The sequence below is a fragment of the Hylaeus volcanicus genome, chromosome 7 (assembly GCF_026283585.1).
Source record: "Hylaeus volcanicus isolate JK05 chromosome 7, UHH_iyHylVolc1.0_haploid, whole genome shotgun sequence".
Taxonomy (NCBI): Eukaryota; Metazoa; Arthropoda; class Insecta; order Hymenoptera; family Colletidae; genus Hylaeus; species Hylaeus volcanicus.
In genome coordinates, this window is record NC_071982.1 from 17,395,053 (window position 1) to 17,414,901 (window position 19,849).

At 42.8% G+C, this 19,849-nt stretch overlaps 1 protein-coding gene across 5 annotated transcripts in view; it reads right to left on the reverse strand.

Annotated features, from left to right (window-relative positions):
* LOC128880403 (homeobox protein homothorax) overlaps positions 1-11,637 on the reverse strand; it is a 440,840-nt gene extending 429,203 nt beyond the window's left edge. For all 5 annotated transcript variants that reach the window (XM_054130450.1, XM_054130449.1, XM_054130448.1 and 2 more), the window contains exon 1: positions 10,024-11,637. In XM_054130450.1, coding sequence (XP_053986425.1) covers positions 10,024-10,038 — 15 coding nt within the window. In that variant the 5' untranslated portion in view covers positions 10,039-11,637. The remainder of the gene's footprint in view (positions 1-10,023) is intronic.
* Positions 11,638-19,849: the final 8,212 nt, after the last annotated feature.

The following is a 19,849-nucleotide window of genomic DNA, read 5'->3' on the forward strand; positions in this document are numbered from 1 at the left end:
GAGCCTCTTTCTCTCTCGCCTCGGTACACCCTCGGCGTCGAAATCAATTTTATAATCGCACGTGGGGAGAAATATCGAAGCTCCACCCAGCTATTAATCTTCAACACGCGAAAAATTTGCGAGACGAGGGTCTGGGTTTCTTGTCACGCGTTGACGCGTCAAGTATCGAGTAAGTTGCAATAGTTTTGTAGGAGAAAGCCTCCAATTTTCTTGAAACGAGTGACAGGTAGATGTTAAGGTTTCGTTTCACCTGATCTACGTTCTATTTCTTTCCCTGGCACGATTTAAAAATATTCAGGTTTTTTGGAGCAAATAATACACGTTCCCTGGAAGATACTAGGATTCATCTAAGTGAGTCTTATCTAACAGATTCTGCTTTAAATGTGACGCTATTAATCGAATAACCTGTTCGAACTAATTACGTACTCATAAACTATCAAGTAATTGGAGACTAGTCAAACGATTAATAGCGTCACGGTTACTGGACACCAGGCAAAAGGCAGGATTGCCTAGATAAAGATAAGTCTTACCGATGAGCTCTCGTAGACCTGGCACGAAACTGGCTGATGTTCTTTCGTATTAAAAACGTCGCTTATTACGGAAAAAAAAGACTGTTGTGGTTATTTTAGGAAAGAAAACTGCTTGTCGCAATTACGATTACTGTTCTATAAATACTCCTGTAACTAACTCCAACGGTTGCTTGGTGCAGAATGATCATAATTGATCGTAATAACCCAGAACTGACCCAGACTTCGAGATCCCTCTCCATATGTTTTAAGGATTGATCCGAACGCACATCCCATTACCTCGATTACTGTGAAACGTCGGAATTTCGAATGTCGAACCACAACCAATTTGCTCGACTTATTATCGACTCGGAACACGTACCGAGATAATTGATTATTAATTGCTGCCAGGAGGAAATTTATACCCCGGAAACCAGTTACGTTCCTCGGAGGCAAACTATCTCAAATCGAAATTGTATAAATTTGGAAAGAACGCGTTTCGTAAGGAGACTTGGCTAATTGCTCCAAAATAAAGTCTTCTTTAGCAATTAATTTAAAAAAAAAATACAGTCCTGACTTTTCCTGGCACGCAATGTCTCGTCTAAAAATAGCCTCCCAATCAATTCCATACGAACGTCATTTTTAACACATACACACAAGTAAAACAAAATATTTTGGAGTAATTTTGCCCAAGGCTCTCCTCGACTGATACGCGTTCCATTTTAAAGGGTTAAATTTCCAAACAATTTCAACGCAGCACCGTTTGTGAACGAAGCTTAAGGGACGTCTTCCTCGAGCAGCTAGCTCGCAGAAACATGGCTGGGATTCCGTGGACAGAGAAAGCCGTTGGCAGGAGAGAGAAAGAGCCCGGTGACTGTTCGTTGCTTTCTGATTGATGTCGACATTTGGAAAACATTGCGACGTACACGCATGCACCGGGACAGCGCCATGTGCCTCGCCTATCTCGAGGATGCATCGTGCACCGGCCCCGCTTTATCGTCCACTCTTTTTCGACCCGGTCGTCGATTTTAGGGCGAGGATCATCGCTCCGAGATTCGACGATAGGCGGCCTACCCACGGCGTTCTCCGTCTTTCGAACCACTTTTCCACGGGGCTAGAAATAATTAGAGTCTGTGTTGCGTTCGCGCAAAAATTTGATGCTTTTGGCATACAACGGATGCTTGTAAACTGCAATGCACCTAATCTTGACGCTAAAGTCATCGACGGCTTCGATTTATCTCTTGGTATTATTATTGATATCACTACAGAAGGTGGATATATTTTTTTAGTAGATTCCTTTATTTTTCAGTCAGTATTAGCTTTCTTCGAGGTTGATTGGATTTTTTCATACTTCGTTAGAAGTATGCGATTGTAACGATGTTTTAATGTATGCACCTATAATGATGTTTTAATGTACATTCCTATTATAGTATTTTTAAGCCCTGACAATGATCGTTCTTGGACTTGAAAAGGATCGATAAAAATATATTCCTAAAAATGAGTATTCTTTTCCTGTGCTAAATTTATGAATTTCTTCCTACACCAAAGAAAATATACAAATTCACAAATTGGAGAACCTGAGCCGATACTAGAAAGGTTGATTCATTTTCGTGCTCGGAACAGGGAACGATTGCGCAGTGATCTAAGACAGGAGGTGAAACAAATCGATTCCATTAAGTATTTCTTTCGAATCGTTTGAAAGTTAGCCATTCCATACAAGCTGAATATTCAGTAAAATCTCACGGTATTAACCATGGGTTGTTTGCGTCATTTCTAACGATTTAATCACTCTAGTTAATTCGAATGGTATTATAAGATCAAGCATTTGGGTTAGGTTCTAAAATAGCTTCATTCGCTCGTCCTTTCACCTTGCGTTCAACACAACTCTTGCTAGATACATTCCATTTGTATCCCTTAATTGATATTAAGAATAAATTCACTAAATAAACTACATCTCCCTAAACAGATAAGGTAAAAAACTCAAATTTTCTGGCGAAAAGATCCCACTAAACATCTCCTAAATAAACGAATAAAAATTTAAGTAGCGTAAAATTAAATGTCACAATAATTCTTTCGCGCGACTACCGAAATAGACGCCATTCGAGAGGATACTTCTCGAAGTCTGGAATAAAACTCAGGAGAACGACGAAGCAGAGCGCAGAAATTCCACGACGACTTTCGATCCCGAATGACCCACGACACTCCGTTTTCCTCCACTCGTTAATGTACCGTTACCAAAGATCCCACTCTCCCTCTCCAAAACGCCGACCGAAATAGACAAAAATCACAAAAGTTTTTGGTGCTTGCCAAATCCTCCAAATGGAACCACGAACAACGGTGGAACACGATAGGGAAAAATTATACTGACATTTTACTAAAACTTCGTTACTTTGAAATCTATGCTAACATGCTTACAAAAGCGTAAAGATAATATAAAGAGCAAAAATTAATTAGCATGGGTAAATGTAAATGAAAATATGTTTTCCTCTCATTTAATAATATGATGCATGAAATTGCGAGTATAATAATATGTATTTCCTGGGAAGATAAACGAAACAATGTAACTAACTGTAACACGAAGAAGCACATACAATTTTCAAACAGGACTTTATTTAAACATTTCTGTTTAATTTTTCCACTGGCCCACTATGCTCTTAAATAATAAACTATCGGTGATCTGCATACTCTGAATTCTTATTAAGTATTATTCCTCACTTTTCAGATACAACGTTTGTAACTCGCTATCCTGTAACGTTTAGTAAACAACGAGCTGTGCCTGTTTATGCCAGAATTAGGTGCATTAAAATTGCAGATAGGCTCTGGGTAGGAACAAATTGTAAAATTTATACAAAATAGTAGAAAAAATCATCTCATCGGGCACAAGCGAATGGAACGGACGAGAAATCGATACGACTTTAATCCTGGCGGGCTAAAGGCCGATATCCGCGGCAATCGGGAGAGCGAAAGTGATTGATGGATACCCATAAATACATAATCACGGCTCGTTCGTGGTACAGCGGTGGACAAAAATCGACGCTATTCACCGGGCCAGGAATTTTTAATCCCGGTAACGGCCTCGATGGCGTACACTTTCGTTCTACTCCACCAAAAAAAAAAGGAAGAAAATAGAAGAGGTAGATGGAATTTTTACAGTTTGGGCCTGCGATTTTTCCTTGGGTCGATCAGATCAGAACAAATTAATTGATAGCTGGTATTGAACTGCAAATAAAGTACTGAAGGTACACTTTCTTGTTGGTACCTTTGAATGAGATGAATTGCAAGGAATTCATACGCGAGAAAGATTTTTATTACATAATGTGCCAAGTGTGAATTTAAGTTTGATGAACGTTTGAAAAATGATCGCAGATATTACCAAAGACAATTCTTCGGAAAATTGTTTGAGAAGTATATTGAAGACATTGTCCCTCTTCGTAGAATCACAATAGGCTACTACAAGAAATGATACCTACTCTGTAACGGTAGGTAATCGTTTTTGAAAGTTACGTAGTAATAAATTTTTGCCTTGACATGCTACATGAAAATTAACGATATAATTGACCATGTCACTCGCACGTGGGTGACAAGAATTTCCGGTACGTAATTAAAAAGTTAATCTTTAACCTTTTCAGAACTGACGGTGACAAACCAATATGCACATCATATTTTAAAGTCAATAACTTTGCGATGTATAACATTCGTGTTATTTGAATATCAATAGTTTGCTCGATACTACTTCGGAACAAATTATCGATTAATCAAAAGTAACTTTATACTAGGTTAGATACCCAAATCCTTAGAGGGTTGTATTGAAATTTGAGTTTGTGTTTTTTTTTAACAATATATTGAGAATTTCCAATGAATCAAAATTAGACCTGACCAAGCCACGATAATGGGAATATTCGTTAAATTATCTAAGATTCATACATTCGTATGCGTATAAAAGGTACAAGTACGATGACAGGTCTCAGAGTACGCGATTCTCAACTTGTTAGAAAGAGTTCAGTTTACTTGGATAATTTCCCAGATATCAGTCTAGCAGTACACACGTGAGTATTGCGAGGGTACTTAAGATACAAGCACAAAAATAACACGGAATAATATATCAACAGTGACTGATATACCTTTCATTTTTCGCAAAATTCTACAGCCCACTTCTCGTGCATTCATTTGTCATTTCCAGTGCGACACGACCATTAGAATAATCGCGTGCTTGTAAATAAAATTATGAAAATTGTCGTAGCCTCTACAAACTTCGTATTTGTTATCGCGTTTTCGACCATAATTTCGGTCGTCTTCGGTAAATAAGTTCGTTCATGTTACGTTTCAATGCTTCATTATTCTCAGAAATACAAAACTAAATCTAAAAACAGATTAGTTTTGAGGCATTTTATAATCACTTGAATCATACAAAAATCTGATGGCGATTCATGCTGATAATTCAGCGATTACGGTTCTTAATTTTATTATTGTATTCCTGATGGTATCTTCGTCTGACAATACAATGATCTCTAAGCATAATTGTAAAACAAATTAAAATGGGAATATATCTCCAAGATCAACATCTCCATACTTACGAAATTAATTATAATTAAACTGACATGTCGTACTAATGTCTGACTGTAAGTAAACAACGGCATCGTTGGCTCGACGTAACCAATAATTATAGTATTCCTATTACACGTACCAAGACATTCCACATTACCTAATAACATGCGATCCAATAAATCGCGATATTGTATCTCCACACTCCTATGGTAATTATGTAGATTTTTTCCCAGTCATAAACGTCCGATTCGTTCCTATCTAACTTATGCTGAACTCTAAGCGCAAGTATACACATTTTTTCGACCCACTACTTCTGCATTGTACACCACACTTTTATCATCGTCGATATTAATAAATAATAATAAAACTATATCAATATACAGATTGGAAGCCAAACTACTTTCGAAATTCATTCCGCGCATATCAACGTATGGAGATTAAAATTCAAATTTCAGGAAAATGTCACCGCGTGACCTAACGCAACTCAACGCAGAAACATACGATTCGTACTTAACATCATCCTGATTCGTGCTCGACACTTTACTCGCATTCCACACTTCCGAATTCGTTGCGTACGTGTTTATGAATTTTAACCAAAACGCTTCATACTTGATAGCATTATATCGCGAGATATCATAATCTTCGGTTTGGACGTCAGACGGAAAATTCTTTATGCGAAGGAAAGACTCTTTTCTAATCGATATTATAATTAAAGTAAAAAAGAAGATATCCTAGAGAACTTCCTTTCAAGGAGTCGTACTACAATACGCTCAAAATAAAGCGCCTTAATAAACAATTCTTTGTAATTATTCTAACGGCTCAAGGAAATATCCCCCACACTTCATTAACAGATATCACACATTACCAATTTTTCGAAACACTTTATTTTAATCACAGTTGCTGAAATAACCATCCTGCAATTGTTCTACCTATCTCAATCGATTAGACCACAGACTTCCGTAATCGTAATGTTTAAAGAAGGTGGGGTGTCAAAAGCCATCCGCGAACGGAGGTCCAATTTTGGAGGAAAAAAGGAAAATTGCAGGGGCGATAACAAGGTAATTCGTCGATAGCGACCTATTCAGAGGTCGACGGAAACGTTTCGTCGCGATATGGACGCCGACGTCGAGCGTCATGCCGACGGCGGGACGCCTCGACGCCTGGAACGTCGCGCGCGCGTGTTTTGGTTCCGTCACTCGAAAAATCGGCGGGCACGCGAGCGATCTGACGGTTATCTCCGATCGCGTAAAGCTCTTTATCGGTGCAGATACCATTTTTCACTTGCTCGAGCCGCGATAAAACTGTACGCGTCGCGGAAATTGGAAAAACTCCACGGAAAACTCCGCCTAAAATTAACTCCGCTCTGACATTGCGACGAACAAAACTGTATTACAATTATCGACGGGGAACTTTCCACGACCACTGAATAGAACTATTATACGCGACGAAACACTGTTTTTCACTTCAGGGAATATTTGTTGGTCATAGCACAAAGCATATTCTAATCGTAGCACTTCTGAAATATTTCGAGTAGACGTTATTCATCGTTTGCATTGCAAATTTATATTATTTTTATTTTACTCCGAAACGTCCAGTCTTGCTCCAAAATGTTCAATCAATTATCTTACTCCAAAACGTTCAATCAGTCATCTTGCTCCAAAATGTTGAGTCAATCGTTTCACTCCAAAATGTGGAGAAAATGATCTTACTCCAAAATATACGATCAGTCATCTAACACCAAAACTTTCAGTCAATAATCTTACTCCAAAATAACTCAACGAAATATCCCTAACTCCAAATATCACAGACGACGAGCACCTCCATCGAAAAGATGTTTCAAGTCGGAAATGCGAGAATGGAATCCCATTCGACGGTGTATCGCGTCCGACGGCCAGCTAAGGAGCAGCTGAACTGACATTTTTCTGAACAACTGCAAGTTCCCAATAAGAGTTCGTGTATAACCGATGATCTGAAATCGCGTGAACGAAACTGCAGTCGACGACAAGAATCGTAATCAATTCCTCGAATGTCTGCGGGCGTTCGACCATACGTAAAAGGATAATTCTGGGTTGTCCGGGGTTATTTCGATGAATTTCTGATCCTCCAAACCGCAATTCGTGCGATACATATTACTGGGAATACTGGGTGTTATTCACTGAACTAAATTTCTTGAACTACACGGTATTATTGTGTATTCATTTTTGAATTTCAAAAGTCTGGTTAAGAAGAATTTTTAGTTTTGAATGCCTTGGAACACTCCTATGATTCTACTCGTAGACGTCAACACCACACTTTCACACGATAAATATTCATCGAGAAACAATTTGTACTCTTAAACGTTATAATAGGACCCCATACTGACGTTCATTTGAAAAGTGATTGCACTCCATTCAAATAGAAAGATATTTCTTTATTCTAGAGACGAAACGAAAGACAAGACAAGAAACGACTGATTTTCTTGAATTTTTTGACAGAATTTATACACCAGTACATCTACAAAGAGAATCTACCGTACTCATATGAACAATATGAAGAAGAAACGGAGTAGATTTCCTTTGAATTCCAACCTAGACGAAAGCACTATGAATAGGAGAATATATCTATTCAAACACTATGGTTTTGATCGTTGACACCACACTTTCATTCGGAAATTACTGATTCTTCTATTCTACAGTATCCTGTTACACTCTATTATATTCGACTGATAAAGGATTTCTATAGTGCAAAGAGAATTTTATTCGAATAATACGTGACAAATAAAATGTTCGCACAGACATTTATTTCCAACGTTCATTCGATTGGACGCTTAATCGAATAAGCTTCACTCGTTCAACGTGAAATGCAAGTAATTTGATTGTAATTTTTATCAAACGAATAACGCGTCGAAAGTTACTTTTCACTCGTGTTTTATAATTTTTATTTAGATTATCTCGAATGCATTGCACATCACTGGAGTCGATCGACGAGACAAACTCGATTTGCTTTGAATTCCTAGAATGGAAGGCTACTGCCATTCAGAACGAGAGAATATGTTTATGAATCAAACTGCGAATCCTTTAAACCATTCTATTGATTTGGTCGCCGATCACTACTATGCACGATAGAGCCAACGTTGCTCAATTACAGCGAGATTCCACGTAAACAACGGAGTCCTTCTACGTTCAACTCTGTGTACAAACTCGTCGACTACTGAATATCTTACTCGGTTGGAAGCTAGTCGACAGATTTGAACTCTGCTAGAAACTCGAATTTTTTTGCGAACTCTCTGCCTCGCTACATCAAAGGAAACTTAGGGGGAAAGCTACCTGGATTGGAGCGCTATACTATGGATCACTTGGAGTGAAATAGGAATATTTATAAAATATTTTTTTTTTATTATTATTTTCTACGCATCGAGGTCCAACATGTACAAAATGGTAATTCATTTTAGCAAACATGCTTTGCTTAAAAATCTCGTATTATACATGAAAATAATGACTTTGGAGCGTCGATGACTGACGGACTAACATTAGTTATTCCAAGTTGAACCTCCTGTCACTATCGCGGTTACATTTTCAGTCACCATTATAAGAAAAAAATGGCCAAGAAAGCACGTGTGTTATTAGTACCCACAGATACAACATGTACTACACTTGAATTTTGCATTTTCACTTCGTAGCCTAACCACTTTCAACTCGACACAGTGTCCACCCACCGACGGACACTTTCAAGTTCACGATGACTACAATTCACAAGACAACAAAGCTTGAATTCACTATTCATTTCCTACCAAATACCTTACACTTTTTATCGATAGTCTCAATCTCTACTGGGCGAAACACTTTCGTCAGAATTCACGAACTGGTATCATTCTTACGAAACGCGAATTTTTTGTAAACTCGTATCTAACATGTATTACTACAAATTTATGGAGCACTTTCACGATACCATCTAACCCTTCGCACTCCACTGGCGCCACTATACGAACCACAACTCAGGTTGAATATTACTTACGACACGAATTAAATTGACGAAATAAAATTTAAGGTGTGAGTTTTTATAAATTTACTTTAGAGGAAAAGCACTTTTCACAGAACACGAAGGTGCCAGTCACTCATATTGAATGAAAACATTTGGAGTACGAAGGATTAGAAAACATTTACGTTGCACACTTGTAGTGCGGTGTAAATCGTGTTACACTAACGATGATGCAAGTTTCCCAAGTTGCCTGATCATCTCTACACCGAAAGATAAGGACACATAGTCCACCCACCGACGGACACGTTGGAGTTCACGATAATTATCATTCACGAGGCAAATGGAACTCAATTGTATCAAACACTTCGAGGCCACAGATTCCTAAGCAAATCGAATGTCCATCAGAGTAGAACAGATTCTTACTCTCATAGAAGAAAATCGCTCCACCCTGCTCCTTTGATGCTTGAGTCATTGAGTCTTTTTCAAAAAGTGCGGGAATTCGAATTTAGAAAAAATCTAAGAGATCGAAGAATATTTACTTGGTAAATATTCTTACACCATATAAGATAGAAGTTAGCCTAGAAGCCTGACCATCTTCACCTACATAGATAAAGTCCATCCACCGACGGAAATATTGGGGTTCGCGACAGTTACTTATCGTTCACTGGACAGGGGAACATTTTAGTTTTCGCTTCGGATTCAAACTCTCCTATACCAAACACTTCGCGTCAGCACTCACCGCGGAGGCCACAAATTCCCATGAAACTCGAATTCTCCTCAAGCTAGTATCATAAAGGACACTCTCACGAGGCTATATATCTTTCTAAACTACATTTCAAGACCAAAGGACACCCAGAGCACATGCCTACTCCAAACGCGATACCCGCCATCTCCACACATCGACGGACACGTTTTCGATCCACGACTAGCGTGATTCACGACAAAAACAAAGGACGCCCTCGCCTAAGAATCACTTGTTTCGCGATCTATCCTTAACGATGTAAGATCCACGTACCCTTGGCTGCGCCATGAACGCCCTGGCCGCGCCGGGGAACTCTGCGTGCTGAGCCACCGTAGCGGCTGTATTTTCCCACAGTATAAGCAAGTAACCACTTCTCTCACACACACACACGCGATTCCCGCACTATTCGCGGCGTATGCCCGTGCGTCGCACTTATGATCGCGCGTTCAGCCTCGTCTGGAGCCCAGATGCACAGGTGAAAATCCGCTGGTGGCCGTCGGCAGTGAGTCCTTGGCGATGTTCGCGGGTCGTTCGCCGACCCGACGGCGTGCAGAGACGTCGTCCCGTTCCCGTTCGGGGCTGATGGACGCTGAAATGAGGCGGCACCGTCGGCCCTCGACGAACCCCGGATCCGAGTCGACCGACGACGAGACGCTGTGACACGGCGATGAATCGGAGCGAGCGTCAGCAGAGCTCGGGACGCACGCTTGAACGCTGCAGGAGGACCACGGCTACGGCCGGACACGCGTGCTTCCTCATCGTCGCGGCCAACGCCGGAAGTACCCGCTGACCAGACGCCCAGAGACCTTGCCTCTGCGTGGCGTCACTGCCGCGACATTATCCTCTCTGATCACTTGAGCACGTGGTCTCTCATGCGCACGCTGGGAATCCTCTGTATCGTTCCTCGAATTTAATGGAGCGTAACTCAGGTAACTAGATTCTTCTGGGTCGTGTTAGACGAGACTTGGTACGAATAATTCGCGGTAGAGACTACTCGATCACCGACGGATAGAACTCGCGTTTGCGCTGCTCCGAAACCGAAACCCGACGGATCACTAACGAACACGATCGCTAATCACGTAATTATTGGTCGGGGCTGCTCTTGTCCACTGTACCGCGTCCCGTTGATCGGAGCACTGTTTCACAAACGACGCAAAACACCCCCGGTTTTGTATGGTCACTGACGATGCTCGGCTGTTACATCCTTCGAGTATTGGCGCCAAGTCAACGCGTCGTCCCGCGGTTCCACTACGCAGCAGGGGGGAAACGGAGTCGGACCAGATTAAAGGGACACGTTCGCGCGCGAGGGACTCCGTTTACACTGAGAACAGCCGTGACCCGTGTCTCGGCGTAGCTCGTAAGCACTCTGCCACCCAAGGGGGGAAAAACAGTCCACTTGGCGCTTTAAATCCGGGCGGCGTTGCCACGACCGATCGATCGATGGATCGTGCGCGTAGTTCGAACGTGCGCGCGGGATCGACGCACACAACCGGCGTACGCGTCGAAACTGATATCCCTTCGATAAAGGCAAAAACCCGGGGTCGACGACGGAGTCGCGTAAGAAGAAGCGCGTTCCTCCTCGCGGCGATTACTGAACGAACCGGTGTCGCGCAGAGAGAGAAGAGGAGACGCGCGAGAGAGCTGTCCGCGTAGACGGCGGCCGACCCTCCTCCCTGACCGTAACTACTACTGCGTGTGCCACTCGTAACTCCGGGCGGACAGAAGGCGGTAGGTCGGTGTATATGTTGCGCGCGGGCAAAGGCAGCCACAGGGATATGCGTGTTTCGAGTTCTTCCCCCACGAAAAAGCACCGGGTATATCCACGGGTAAGAGAAGAGCGACCCGAGCGAGCGTGGAGAGCAGCGCCTAGCGCGGTTTTAGATCCTGCGCCGTCCGCAGTCGTTCGCCAACTGTCAATCAGCGCCGCGCTACGCCAAGGAGTGGGAGGTTCGCGACCACGCCTATCGCGCGCGGCCAATCCGCCCCATCGCTCCGCCCACTTCCCCTCCAATGCCTGACGATCGCAGCGCTACGACGACGGAACCGCGAACCACAGTATTCTCCGCCATCGCTACACCACTACCAACGTGACCGCCGACGGACGACGACGACGACGACGACGGGAGACCGACGAACACGAGGGCGAGAACGATATCGGGTCGGGAGAATACTCCGATTCCGCGTATAGCTAAGGGGAATACGGATTTCACGTCACGGTACTCCCGCGTCGTGTCGCTCCGGTGCGTCTAGGGCGAGCTTCCATCGCACCACACCGCACTGTACGCTCCACGCGTGCTCGAAAGGCGCTGAGTGATGGAAGGAACGAAAGGGTTTCTTAGGTAGGCGAAACTTTACGTGCCATTCTATTTTGTTGAATAGTGTCGAGTATCGAAATCGGAGCAGTGATTTGTTGGGCTCGTGAGCTGCTCCATTTCTGAATCTGCTTGATTTCTAAAGCTGCTTCATTTCTGATTTGCTTTATTTTTGAATCAGCTCGATTCCTGATCTGCTCCATTTCTGAATCAGCTCCATCTCTGAATTTGATCCATTCCATTGGTCATTAGATCAGTGAGCTATTTGTTACCGTAATTAGGTTGGTTCTTTATCAAAAGCAGAACAAAGATACGCTCATTTCTTCAGAAATCTTCAAATTTCAAAATCTAGAACGAAGTATCACTAACCTGTACTAAAGCTATAGAAAAAAAGATCTAGGACCTCGATAGACTAATGTTTATTCATCGAGTAGCAGACAAATGGTTGGTTGAATTTTTCTCGTTATTAGAAATTTGTATCCAGGGATTTTAATTCATCCCAGACATACGTGCTCCGAAATTTTCCGCGCGCATCATTGCCAAACGGAGGAACCCCGCGCGCATCGCGCCAGAAATAGTAGAATAGTCGCGAAGGTAGGAACGCTCTGGTCTTGGCAAGGATTCCGTCGACGGTCCCTCGACGTCCGAAATAACGCAGTCGATGATCCTGACAAATAACGACGTTCCGCTAAATGCTGGCCGTCGGACGCCTCGTTGGCCAGCCATCGTTGCCTCGCGAGTCTTCTAGCGAAGAGATGCGAGGGGTCATTCAAACACCAAGTTCGATTTTATGAATTCTTTTCAAACTGTATTCAATATTGTTATGTGGATTTACCATGTGTTTATCATATCCTCGGATTTGAATTTTCTCAAAACTAAACAAAGTGAACCTGAAGTCAAATTCATTCCAGCCTTTCGAAACTAGGTCTACAAGAAATAGATCCAGAATAATCTTGAAGAGTCCAATGAAAGAATTACCGTTGTCAGGACCGAACAGTTTCCGTCCAAGTTGCTCCGTTTGTGGCAGCGAAAAGCTGGCGATTTTCTCGCGGCGCGCGTTCTGTTTTTATTTTATTCTTGTTTTTTCTTCCTCTTTTTCGTCGGTTATTAATTCGTCGCGTTTTGGCCACGGGGATGGTCAGCCGGCGGGCGGCGGTCGATCGAGCTTTGAATGAACCGAACGAACAGCTGACTCCACGCAGGAATTGGGTCGCGAACGTGCGGTTCCGAACTTTGAATGGTATTCGGCGTTGGGTGAGTAATAGCGACAGGAGGCGGCGGAGGCGGCGGAGGGCAGAGAGGCGGCGGCTGTCACCGACATCACTCAGTGTCTCCCTCCTGGCGTTCACTTCGCTCGATTTTATGACTCTCTCATCCCGCGCCGCGCACTTTCACCCCCGACCACCACCCTCCGCCTACGACCACCCCCAGTTCGGTGGGACACCACCACACACGCGTGACTTCCGCGGAATGTCGCGAATCATTGGACTTACGTTTCATTTTTCATTTTCCGTATGTTCTTCTTGGTATTATTTGACAACCACCTCGACCAGGGTCGAAGGTTGATTTTCTGTAATATGACTGACTCGAGCTTTGACAACTAACTATGAAAATTAGTTTCATTTCACGTATTTTTTAATTTCCCAAGAGCTTAATGGCTCAGTATTTACAATCGAATGCATTTGGTTGAAAAATTGAATTGGAGTAGGTGTCTGGTTAATGCAGTACCTTACTCCAAAATTTTTTATTCGTTCTCGATGGCAACGAGCGGTTCACCGGGGCCGAAGGATGCCGTCACCGAGCAAATATGGAAGGACGAGGACCGCGGACGCGAGTCTGGTTAATATTCGCGCGGATTAACGGATCGACCAGACGTCGCCGCGTTTCGCGCTTAATCCTCGACCCCTCGCCTCCTTTTCCCTCTCGACTCAGCCTCGTCTTTATTGTTCGCTCTTCTTACTGCGTTTATCCATTTTCGATGTTTCAATTGTCACTTATTTATATATAGAGAACACTTTATATACACTAAAATGATAACATGTATAATCTAAGTCAGAGAATAATAAAAAAACCTCAGCCTCGCCAGGGGATAATATCGATAACATTTGTATCGAGCACGTAAAGAATATAATCGCGCATAAACACACTCTTCGGGACATTAGTGACGCGCAGTCAGTATCGTTAAAAGAAAGTTCGGATTGGAAGCCGCTTTCCACGTGTCCGCAATTGCAATCTTTAATGCGAAATGAACGATCGGTCGGTTGTGAGGACTGGAAGCCTATAAAATGAGCTAATGGGACCATAAACACAAAACGCGTTGTAATTTGCGTTATTTGATGATGTCGAATGAGAAGCACCACGCTTCATTAACTATGATGCATAATTTACTTCGTGAAGTAACCTATGAATTGATAATTTCGATTTAATGTCCCGGCATAATTTAAGAAATGTTTTAATATACCTACTGCTTTGTGGACAAGAGTGATACATAAAATACTACACAAACATGTTGACAGACTATCTATTTCTGTGCTACGATTATTATCGTTATTAGAGCCCCTAATTGTGCGTCTTCGTATCGATTCCCTGTCCGTTCATCCCTTATCAAGACATCACACGTCTGCAATTCACCCTCGGCAAATACACAGTACTAACTTAACAACTCAAAAATATTCGTTATCCTTAATTAGACATATAATTGGATGGTTGCGGTTTCAGCGTATCGAGAAAGAAAACGTAGTAAATACCGGTCGGTCAGATTAATTGTGAAACGTCGCTGCGCGTGTATTTCATTATCTAAACGAGCCCCGACCGATTTTCGATGAAAATAGGATAATTGCACGTCTCGCGCAAGGGAGCGACTATTAATTCGCTCGGACGCGACCAATGAGGGCCGCCGTTCCGCGATTCATAAGGCCTGCCTTAAAAGTCAGCGTTAAATAACGTTAATACCGCCCGCGAGCATACATAAGTAATACTTTACGCGACGCTTTTTATGAAACTGGCAAAGACCTGCTAACCATTATAAAGTCCCCGTATAATAATCCTATTCGCGGTTGCGCGAGCATTTGTATTGTAAATGTCCGGCCATTAAATTTTGTTAGCAAATACCGGCCTGTAACGTTGAAATAGAAACATTTTTCAAACGCTAACTGGCTCGTTGTTTATTGAATACTTTGGCGAAATCGCGAAGGATTCCTCCAGTTACCGCGAATTTATGCGGGAAATTTCCTGCACGCTTAGCAAACAATTTATCACATGTTTGGATAAACATTACTTTGAATTTTTTAAATATTTCAAAGTAAATGCCTTGCAAGTTGTTTGCAGAATAAATATTTGACCTTATAGAGGGTTAATTAAACTGAATCGAGTATAATGTACTCTATTTTACACTTAAGAGCCTCAAAAGGACCATGACTAAAATTTGTTCACTTTGGAGCAGTTCTAGATGATCAAAATGAAACGATTCTATTACACATTCTCTAAGTTTGCTTGCTCAATGTTTAATCTAACAGCGAATTAATGCGTTCATGGGCTCCAAAAAGTGTGGCTATAAATGTGCCTACGTTCGTATGATCCATCGTTTCACAGGTGCCTCGTGCACACCTTGTTCTTCAATTTAATCTGCCATTAGGTCTGCCACTAAGTGCTGTGAATGATTTCTATCTTCCTCTCCTGAATAATTCATCAGAGTTAACACTCGAATTTATCAGAGTCATCGTTACACATGTAGCGCCGCACGTGATTACACTGTTGCAAGTTTAGCATTTTTCCTTAATGAAGTTAATGGAAGCAAAAGAACGCAACCAGGAGTCCGACACGTAGAGAGGCAATATGAACTGTACAACAGGAGCTTCGTAATTGTAGGTGTTGGGATCCAAAGTGGCGACTATTACTAACTCTGGCATCATATTTTATGAATGCTCTGAAACAATTAACTGTTGGTACGCTTGGTAATCATGACATGATTTCCTGCACTAGCTCTGCTTTGCCGTTATTTCCTAAAGAAATATTAACATTAGAGTTATAGAGGGTTAATTATGTCGATACCAGTGGGTTCTAAAGGAAATCTTTAGTGTCTTCGTGTATAAATATCGAGTATTGCGGGAGTCAAAAATCCCGGAAACAGTCCAGGAGGCACGTCCTTCGATTCCACGCGGTGTCGAAAATCGCATGGTCACTCTCTCGCAGGGAACACCATTTATCCAGTTAATTCGTAGGTGTTCAAAGCATTGTCGAGGCTTTACCTGGCACGGGACACTTCGAGCCTATTATTTCGCAATAAATCACACCGCGAGATGGAACCTGGCTCGTCGATAGTAACGAGGGATTCCTCTCCCGTCCGATCCGGCTTCGCCCGTAGTAAACAGCCACGAGCCATTAAACTACGCATAATACCCGAAGATGATCGATTCTTGCGTAATCTGGGAGTCGAATCGTTCGAGCACGCTGCAAGGAGAAATCCGTGGGGATTTCGAACCGGGGAGCCCAATCGAAATATCGAATGGTCGCCGTCTCGCTGCTTAGCTGATTTCTTATCGAGGGAACCAGGAGGATGACGGTCGTTATTTAGACTCAGACTTTCTCGAAAACCTGGACCCGTCGTTGCGCAACGTTTTGGGGACGCAGTCTTAAGGTAACGGAATTACGAGGTAAAAGTATCAGCAGTTTGCTGATACTTTCAGAAATTAACGGAGACGAATACGTTGCGGAGCTTTGGTTACGGCTTGGGCAGAATTGAAGAGGAAAAGTGAATGTTGATCAGATTAGATAAAAAGAATAATTCTACATATTTGACGAATGGTTTTAGGAATATTACGAATGGAAGAAAAGTGCCAAGTCCTACGACAATGTTCTGTTAAATGGTCAACTACTGGTAGGTTTGCCTTATTAAGATGAAGGGCGTTCTGAACGGTACACCAGGTATAATGCAGAACCGAGGCGTTGATACAATGGGCTGTGCTACCTAACCCGTCCACTGTCCCCGCGTAATTCTGCGAAACACCCCTACTGTGTCTCCTCTATTGTGCCTCTGAGCGTAACAATGTCAAAGTCTATACCGTTAAGCCGTCGACGAAACGTGTACGCGGTGTACCCCAATTATTCGTCTTCCGCGAAACATTTTGGGACCTGGTTCGTCGATCTTCGCTCCCAAGTCGGTCTAATCCCTCGACCCTTCGACTTTTCCGTCTCGAATATTTCAGAAGGAAATAAAGGAATATCTGTTCGCTCCATTAGATATCTATTGGTTTACTTAATAGGTAGTTATTCAAGACGAAGTGTGATATCTTTGAGACCCGTAGAGGCTAAACTTAGTTTCAGAGTCTACCCATGTTATGAACATATTGAGTTAGTGCAGCTATATTAAAGATTTCCTTTTGAACGAATGGAATAAAGTGTACTTACTTGAACGTCGATTCGTGATTCTCGGAGTCCATTGCGGATAATCCTGTGCGTCCTTGTAAACGATCCCACGCGTTTCCACAGCCTCGAGGAAATCTACGGATGACGTTAAACCACGGATCTAAGGCGATTCTCCGTCGATCCGCCGCCCCGGCAGCGAGCCAAAACTCGCCTTGGCGGGAAAGCTGGGCTGCTCGAGGGTTCCTCTCTGGGCCAAATTGGAAGCAGAACTCTGAGCTGGAAAAAAAAGAGATCCAAAATTATCTTTCTGAATATGTTGGACCGCGACTCGCTATTTAGAAAAGGAAAGAAGATCGTAGAAAAATTGGTGCAATAAGATGCAATTATCATTATTTGAGTGGAATGGAGAAATGAAATTGAATTAGTTAATAAACGATATACTGTTATTATTACTCATCAATTTAATACTTTTATACTTCGATATTGGAATGCTTTTTATAATAAGTTTCAATTGCATAGAAACGAAGTGAGAGGCTCATACATATGTTTTACAAGTATTAGGCTAGCAATCAACGTGTTAATATCGACCTTCGCCTCGCCAACGCATAATGGAGCACGCGCTCCGATTTTGGCTCGCTGGAGGTGTCATGGCGACGGTTTTCCTGGTCGCGGACAGTGGATAAAAACAGCTGATCCCTCAAAGGCAACGAGGCCAGGAGGATTCGAAGCCGTCCTGTCGCGATTTGTCAGGCTCGCGAAACGCGACACCTATCCGATTATGGCTCTCGAATTACCGAACTCTCGGTTCTCTTTCCTAACCCAGACCGCTGGGCTGAGTTCGTGGGAGTAGAAGCGACCCCGACGACACTCGACACAGAATCCGTCCCACGTCTAGTGCGTGTGTTTATATACGGGATTCGTGGGTTCGCGCGTATCCGTCCTGTGGCTCAGACTTGGTTGCTCCAGGAGTCGTGAGAAAAAAGGTCTGTTAGTAAACACGAGTAAGCAAGCCTCGAGTGCAAGAACGAGCACTGTGTCGCTTACGTCGCTTGGCGCGGTGCTCGTTGATTCCATTCATTCGTATTCGTTGAAGGCGTCCTTTTTTCGCTACGCTCGAGTAGATTCGCTGCTCCTCGTGGGTTTTTCTGTCGACTGGGTTCGAGGAAACGAGACGAGCGACACAATACAGATCCGTGGCGGGTTCTTTCTCTGTCGAAGCTGGAGGCTTTGTTTTTTACATTTTTCGAAGGAAATCGGTGACGCTAACGGCCAGTCGAAGCCTGCCTTGCGACAGTTGCGTATTAGTAAGCAGTATTAGAGTAGAGCACATATCCGTGTACTCTGTGAGGCGAATATTACGATGGAATAATCTCTTTTTAATTGTGAATTTCAATGAAATTCAATTTCAATGCTTGTAAATGTACACTGCCTCCCAAAAGTATGTGAACACTTTTTAATTGGAATCAGAATCAGTCAGTAATGAGAAAAAAGAAATTCAATTTTCTTTTCATTAATGTATCCACAGTGTGCTCCTAACATTTCTGTTAGCAATCTTGATACATAAGCCAGAATCGCGATACAAATTTTATTCATAGTAAACAGAGTCGCCGGTGCACACCGTGACTGATGCCTTTCAGGAATTTATCATCTCGCACGCGTGATCTTCGGGCCTCCTCGTGGAACTTGGACGCAGGGCGGGTACGCGTGTATACAGGGTGGCGTATTATAACAGACTAAGGGCGGATAACCCCGTGATCGATCACACCGGTGAATGCGACACCCCTACGTACACGTATCCTCGCCCCATTAAGCCCACCCTTACGAACGACCTGCGCGCATCTATCGCGGGGACCGAACCTTCCGAACCCTGAAGATCCTATCGCCTGATGAAATCGACCTGTGCTTTTTTGCCTCGAGAGGTAAATAATTGAGCGTAATGCCACGGCTGCTACTTTGCGCCACTCATCTTCTTCCAGATAAGTGGTTTCCAAACTTTCCCAAAGGGGAAAAGAGGATTCCTCGGAAGGGGAGAGAATTTTTACGCTGGGTGTATATGAGTAAAAAAATGTTTGCTATTATGAATTTTTTAGGAGAATTGCCTTTACTCATTGACGTGTGAGAGCAACAATTTATCTGAATCACGTGTATGCAATCTAGTGAAACTTTCTCGCAGAGAACGAATACCGTTGTACAATATTTGGAGGTTCCGGTATCGTACCGATATCTGTTTTGATGTTATTTCGGCATACCGATAATGAACCGTTGTTTGTAATACCGATTCAAACTCTGCTTTCTAGAGCTCTCCTCAAGTATCGACATACGGAGGAAACGGGAGCCTCGATATCTGTGATGTAAAATAATTACAATCGTCTGGAGGAAACTCTTTCCTCCTCTCTACTCGCAGCTACACCTCTCATGGTTGT